The 7,232-nt window shown below is 33.8% G+C and overlaps 1 protein-coding gene across 1 annotated transcript; it reads left to right on the top strand.

The window, feature by feature from the left end:
• Positions 1 to 249: 249 nt before the first annotated feature.
• LOC118051739 (acetylornithine deacetylase) lies at positions 250 to 7,232 on the top strand. The gene is made up of 10 exons (XM_035062451.2): positions 250 to 676; positions 1,157 to 1,401; positions 1,571 to 1,679; positions 4,185 to 4,323; positions 4,402 to 4,459; positions 4,545 to 4,562; positions 4,721 to 4,843; positions 4,997 to 5,150; positions 5,236 to 5,269; positions 6,989 to 7,232. Exons 1-10 carry the CDS (start codon positions 353 to 355, stop codon positions 7,090 to 7,092), a joined length of 1,308 nt encoding a protein of 435 aa, XP_034918342.1. The 5' UTR covers positions 250 to 352; the 3' UTR covers positions 7,093 to 7,232.

Raw genomic sequence — 7,232 nt, 5'->3', positions numbered from 1 at the left:
TTTAAAAAATGTATGTATTATATTTCATAAGATTTCAAGAATATTTTGATAAACCTTTATCTTATTAAAAAATAAGATGTTTTCTAATTAGAAATCATACAAATTTATCAAAGACTTGTTATTAAATTATAATCCAAAGCCTCACTTCTTTTAAAAAGTTTTGAAAAAAATAATAATCAAGATTTACCCTTTAGTTTTTTCAAGGTACGGTTCCAAGGCAACAGTGTCATTTAGCATAAATTCCAAGCAAAGGAGATCCCTTTCGCAACCTTATACAGAGAGAGTTGCAGCAATTTGTCAACATACTCAACACACTCTCTCTCTCAGTCTCTCACCGAGACACAACAAGCTAATGGCCGATATAGAACAAATCCTTGGAGACCTGAACAAGGACTCCTTTGTTTCCCTCTTGAAAAACATCATTGGGGAGTCCAAATATGTCCAAAACAACCCACCAGAGCTGATCCCTGAAGAAGACAGGGTTGTCACCCATGTATTGAATTCTCTTCTCCCCTACAGCACCACCACTAGAGGAGGTCCCTTGATTGTGAATCATGTCTCTTATTTCCCTAAAAGAGGCAATCTTATTGTGGAGTACCCTGGTACTGAACCAGGAAAGATCTTGTCTTTTGTTGGCATGCACATGGATGTTGTTACTGCTAATCCTAATGATTGGGTTTGTTCCTTCCTTTCTTTTGTCTTTTCTTGTTTATTGAAGTGGGGTTTGTTTGATTTTGATTTGGTTATGAGAGTTTTACTATTTCCTCATGAAGTTGTTGCTGAATTTTATTTGGGTTCTTATGTTTATGTGCTGTGGCTAAGGTTTCAATTGCATTCAAACTTGCATTTTTCAGTTTAAAGTTTACACCTTTTGAGTTATTAATTACAAAATTTGAACCGGCTTTGTTTTGGTTTGAGTTTATGGTTCGGAAAGTTAGTGGTTCACATGTTCATTTGGATTTATTTTGGTTTGAAATAGTAATTATTGGCAACTAAGGTTATTCGAGTTATTGCAGGTTGAAAATGTATGGCTTGTTGTGCTGATTGATATTATGGTGTTGAAATATTGTAATTTTATCTCAGGAGAAGATTTCGATATTTTTGCTCAGTCATTCTTTAACACTGAATGCAAAATGATGGTGATTGTTATACATAGGATTTTGATCCATTTTCGTTGAGCATTGATGGGGAAAAACTTCGTGGCCGTGGAACCACGGATTGTTTGGGACATGTTGCTCTTGTGACTGAACTGATGAAGAAGCTGGGGGAGACGAAGCTGAAATTGAAGTCAACAGTAGTTGCAGTCTTTATAGCCAATGAGGAGAATTCTTCCATAACAGGGGTCGGTGTGGATGCACTTGTGAAAGATGGTCTGCTCAATAAGCTGAAGGGAGGCCCTCTGTAAGGAACCTACAATTTTGCAGGAAAAGAAAGGGACATGTTATTATATAAATCATCTTTATGGTCTTGTAGATGTCTGTCTGAAGCTTCAGTGAAAATTTAGTTTCATATTCTTCGTTTTTTTCCAAGGTATAAATTTGATCTAATTGATGTGATTTCGTGTTTGTAGATTCTGGATTGACACAGCAGATAAACAACCTTGCATTGGTACTGGCGGTATGATTCCTTGGAAACTTCACTTCACCGGGAAACTTTTTCATAGTGGTTTACCACATAAGGTATACTATCACAATCTCTATTGTCTTATTAATTCGACTTGGAACTTTTTTCATGCATTTATTTACACTGGGGAAACTATTGCCATCTTTCTGATATAAATATATGAAACCTAAAAATTTTATGATGATGGTTTGCTGGTTCTGCTTTTCAAAGAGGAATATTATAATGTGATACGTAAACCAATGTGTGTAATTTGGATAGAAATAAAAAACTAATGAACAATACTAATGCATAAACTGTTGGCTTTTTCTAGTGGAATAATAATAACAGAATTCACTGACTTTTGACCGACTTGCACAATGAAGACAATAAAATGCAACATGCAGAAATTTATATTGTATAAATGGATTGCGTGATTAGAAACTAGAAATAGTAAGTGATGGAGTGAAGATGATAATATGCAACATGCAGAAATTTGTATTGTAAAAGTGGTTTGCTGACTATTTCTAGTAGAATAATAAGAACAGAATTTGCTGACTTTTCATTGGCTTGCACAATGAAGATGATAAAATGCAACATGCAGAAATTTGTATTGTAAAAGTGGTTTGTGTGATTGGAAACTAGGAGTAAGTGATGTAGTGAAGATGATAAATGCAACATGCAGAAATTTGTATTGTAAATGTGGTTTGTGTGATTACAAACTTTGAAAGAGCAAGTGGATGGAGTAATTTTCTTTTCATTTCCCTTTTTTGTTTAGGCAAATAATGATAATTTAAGAAAAATTGAATTGACATAAAACTCGGTTCCATTCACCATACCTATCCTGGTTCGGTGGGGTCAACTTGTATGTTTCTAGTTTGCGCATTCTATTCTCTTTTGGGACGAAATCATCTTTGAGTTGCTGTGATTTTAAATCACTTTTACCACTTCATCCCACTTGATTTGAAATCATCTATTTTGATCTGAATCACTTTGTATCTGTGTGGCTACATGCCCATCTTGGAAAAACCAAGATGTTATACTGACCACAGTTTGGATTATTGTAACTGAAAAAAATACGTATTTGAAAGGAACTTACATGACATGAGTTATTACCTTTTCTAAAGCAAGTACTGTTTTTCCTTTAACTTTTATAGCATGACCAATTTTAGAGTATGTTGTGTGCACATGCATGCTATGCAAGCTGGTATTAATTTGTATAATACTGACATGCATTTGGAAAAATACCTTTTCCCCGCTTTCAGCTTAGCTGTACATACTGCATGCATTGGTATAGAAGTAGAAAGGAAGGTATCCAGGTTAAAGCATTTTGGATGGCGGATTTGAAAACAATTTCTGGAAATACATATAACCTCTTGACTGCTAATTCATTAATTTTAGAACCATAAAATCAAGAATTTAAGGCCCCGTTTATTTGCTGGAAAGTAGTTTTCTTTTGGAAAGTGAATTCCGGAAAAGTGAATTATTTTTCGATGTTTGGTAGTGTAATGGAAAATAAGTTGAAAAACACTTTTCAGTGTTTGGTTATGTCATGGAAAATGAGCTGGAAAATAACTTATTAATGTTTTATTTTTTCCAAGTTTATTAAAATGATGAGGAACAAATCTTACAAATTAAAAAGTTGAATGAGAATGAAATTGAAAAAAAAAATATAATTTCATAAATTATCTCAAATAAAATAAATAATAATTAAAATAATATAGATCAAATCTAAAAAATAAAAAAAATTGAAAGATGAAGAAATTAAAATATTAATAATAATTAACATTTCATAAATTATTTCAAATAAAATAAGTAACAATCAAAGGAATGATGACCAAATTTGATAGATAAAAAATTTCAATTAAAAAATGATAAGGGAAAAGCAAATAACAATTATAAAAATGAGGACCAAAATTAATATAAAAATTAAATTCTAAGGGATGAAATTGAAAAATAAATATTCAAAATAAAATATATATAACAATCAAAAAATTGAGGGTCAAATTTGATATAATCAACAAATAATATGACATTTCTAAATTTTTCACAACTTCTAGAAAGTGTTTTCCGCCGAAAATAAAAGGAAAACACTTTCCTGGAAACCAAGCCAAATTTTCCTTTGACTGGAAAGTGTTTTCCATTGACCAGAAAGTATTTTCCGTTGACCAACTTCTCTAATAGTAAATAAACACAAGAAAGTTTAGAAAGTGGTTTCCCGGAAACCTATTTTCGAGAAACAAACGCAACCTTATTACTAAACTAGTTTCAATTTACAATTGACCCATTACATGCTAGTTGCCCAGTTTTGAGAGTTTGCTAAAAAGACACGATTTTATGGCCCTTTGATGAGTATCTTTAAAGTAGTAGATTGTGCAAACATATCTAGATTTGTTTTATATAGATGATGATTTGCTCATAAAATTAAGTCAAATAAGGGACTTTCTAGTTTCATATGTGATATAAAATTGCGCGCTACTTATGACATTACAAATTTCTGAAACAATTGTTATGTAGAATATAAGATGGAGTGACATTTCCAATTTCTGCTTATTTTCTAATTTCAAGGAGTGTATTATTTGCAGGCTATAAATCCTTTGGAGCTGGGGATGGAGGCACTTAAAGAGATACAGTCTCGATTTTACAAGGACTTCCCACCCCATAAGGAAGAGCAAGTATATGGATTTGCAACACCATCAACAATGAAGCCAACTCAATGGAGTTGTAAGTTTGTATCAGTATGCAATGATTTATTGCGGAAAGAAAATGCTTTAATTTATGTATCCATCTTTATTGTTGCAGATCCAGGAGGTGGGATCAATCAAATTCCTGCTGAGTGTACAATTTCAGGAGATGTTAGGTTCATAACTTTGTACAGAGATTTTTATGCAAGCAACTGATATGAAAATGAAGTCTGACCATCTGTTCCTTTTCTTCTGTTTCAGGTTAACACCCTTCTATAGGTAAGTTGCATGCCTTGTGTTAATCCCAGAGTCATAGCACTTATAGAGCATGTCCTTGTAATTCTGATCTGGGTCTACTTTGTTATGGATAACTCCAACATTTCTTTTTCCCAATAATATATTAGGTTTCTGATTTCCAATATTTTGATTATTTACAGTGTCAACGATGTGATAAACAAACTACAAGAATATGTGGATGAAATAAATGAGAACATTGAGAAGCTTGACACAAGGGGCCCGGTTTCAAAATATGTCCTCCCAGAAGAAAACCTGAGGGGGAGGTGTGTCTTCTTTCTTGTTCTGTCACCTTGGATCTCCCCCGTTTCTGGGATGTAATTATTTTTGTTCTTAAGAATTATTTTTTTGTGTGCTATTCTCATTCATCATTTCAACCTCTTCCGGGAAGTTGTTATATATGTTTTTTTTCCCAACAGCCTTACCGTGACCTTCAATGAAGCGTCATCTGGAGTTGCCTGTGATCTTAAATCCCGTGGCTTTGAAGTGTTGTGTAAAGCAACTGAAAAAGTAGTTGGGCATGTAAAGCCTTACTCAATCACAGGGACTTTGCCACTAATTCGAGATTTGAAAGTAAAACATATCTCCTTTTTTCCATATTTCATGGTAACTTGCCTTTAAGTTTTCATCCTTTAGTTAATGTTTTTGGATTTTGTAGGATGAAGGTTTTGATGTTCAAACTGCAGGCTACGGTATGATGCAATTGCTTCTTGTCATCCTTTATTTTTAATCTCACTGTATAAACTCAAGCCTTATAGATGCTAGGGTGTAATTAAGATTGTCGATATTTGTCGAAGGAATTTGTGGGGCTAATTTACCCATATATACTTATTTCAGAAAACATTGGAAACTTTGAATTAATCCGCACTTTCCAGTCCATAGTTTCATTTCATATCCTTCTTTCTTTGTTTTGTCCTTCTTGCCTTCAATCTCTTTAGAGCTCATTGGAAGAGCTTGAAAATTCACCATGAAAATGGTTAAGCATGTGGTGAATTCAGAAAGAACAAAAGAAATGCAGTAGGATGGATGTACATTAACAAATTTTTGTGGCTGGTGTAATCATTAGGCAAATATGCAGGTGTAAATTTGGTTATCCATTAGGCAAATACAAATTATTCTGCATTATTAGTCTTGTAGTTGAAAGTCTAAAAGGTGCATTTTGGTAACATCTCAACTTTGACAGCTTTGATTTGATTTTTTTAATTTTGTTTTTCATGTATGAAGCTGAAGTAGCTTATTCTGAGAGTTTACTAGGTGCTTCCCCGAAGTTGTACTCTATGTTACAGGAGAAACAAGATGCAAAATACAATAACATCTCACTATATAGGCAAGGGATTGAGCAACAAAGGAAACTTAGACCTACTGCATTCATTTTTTTGTCTAACTCGCACTCTTTTGGCTAATGATTTAGCCTTCACATGAGCATTTAATGAAATCTAGAGAAAGCTAGTCACCATTCCTTGACAAAGGTCAAGTATCCAACATGAGGTGAAAACATCCCCTGGGAGATGGTGTTTCTAGAATCCATTGTGTGATATAAGAAGGCTACTTACCAGGTTTCTATCCAAGTCTTTGAGTGGATGCTCAAAAAATTTATCTCTGAGCTTTTTTCCAGAAATATGGTGTTGAAAGAGCTATCTTGCACATGGACCTTAAAAACCCAACCAACCTATGGTATAATTCCATAAATATTACCTATGGAGACTCAAAAGTACTTGCAGTTACCATTTTCTGAAACCTCTATTTAATTGTGGAGTTAAGGTTTGAAGTTCTTTTTTTTTTTCAATGATTATTCTACTATTTATCAATTTTTCCTCAGCATCATGGTTAAGTGAATAGAAACTCGTTGAGTGGATGATCATTCATTCCACACCGAAACTGTATTAAGGACCCCTTCAATTCTTTTTCACGACCCAGCAGCTTAGTTGTTTCAATTGCTATTGTCCAAGAGAATATTTTAACTTTTGGTGGTTCTTAATGTTACCAAACAAGAGAAACAAGGAACAGAAATTGGGGTTGACCAGGGGGGAAAGAACCTGAATAGGTCGATGGGATTGATGAAAGACACAAGTGGAAATTCACGTGAAGTTGCTTCTAAATTAACACTCCCCTCATGTGTGTTTTTAGTTTGCCAATTCATTTATTTCCAGAAACTTACAAGGAGATATGTGCATAGTTTTATCAAGTTGCTGGGATGTTGATGTGATTTAATTTCTGGGGACCAATGGCTTGACCTGTTGTAATTGGAAATTCATGTTTGCATTAATATTCCTCCATGACATTCTCTCACTTACAGATTCTGCAAAGACAAGATCAGCCTTCAGTATTTGGTTTGTGATATCTTGTGTTTAATTGTATTTTCCTTCTCATGCTCTATTTTTACAGCTTCAGTCTCTTGGATCCCTGTGCAGGTTTAATGGCCACATATCATGCCAAGAATGAGTACTGCCTGCTTTCTGATATGTGCCAAGGCTACCGGATTTTTTCCAGCATCATCAGTCAATTAGAAGCTTGATTTGCAACGAAGTGGATGTCATAACAATACCACCAGATTATAGATGAGAAGCGTGTTATGTTAAAGAAATAAATGATTATCATGTAAACTCTGTTAATTTCTAGTTTTGAAGGGCTTCCAATATGCTTCTTTTTTCTCTA

Source organism: Populus alba, chromosome 3 (assembly GCF_005239225.2).
Source record: "Populus alba chromosome 3, ASM523922v2, whole genome shotgun sequence".
NCBI lineage: Eukaryota > Viridiplantae > Streptophyta > Magnoliopsida > Malpighiales > Salicaceae > Populus > Populus alba.
Note: the sequence above shows the minus strand (reverse complement) of the source record. Positions and strands in the feature narration are given on the sequence as shown.

Excerpts from the sequence above, each read along its gene's own strand:
- LOC118051739 (XM_035062451.2), top strand. The coding sequence starts at position 353 with ATGGCCGATATAGAACAAATCCTTGGAGACCTGAACAAGGACTCCTTT. Across the intron at positions 4,844-4,996 it reads GAAGAAAACCTGAGGGGGAG|CCTTACCGTGACCTTCAATG; the intron begins GTGTGTCTTCTT and ends TTTTCCCAACAG. Across the intron at positions 5,151-5,235 it reads CACTAATTCGAGATTTGAAA|GATGAAGGTTTTGATGTTCA; the intron begins GTAAAACATATC and ends TGGATTTTGTAG.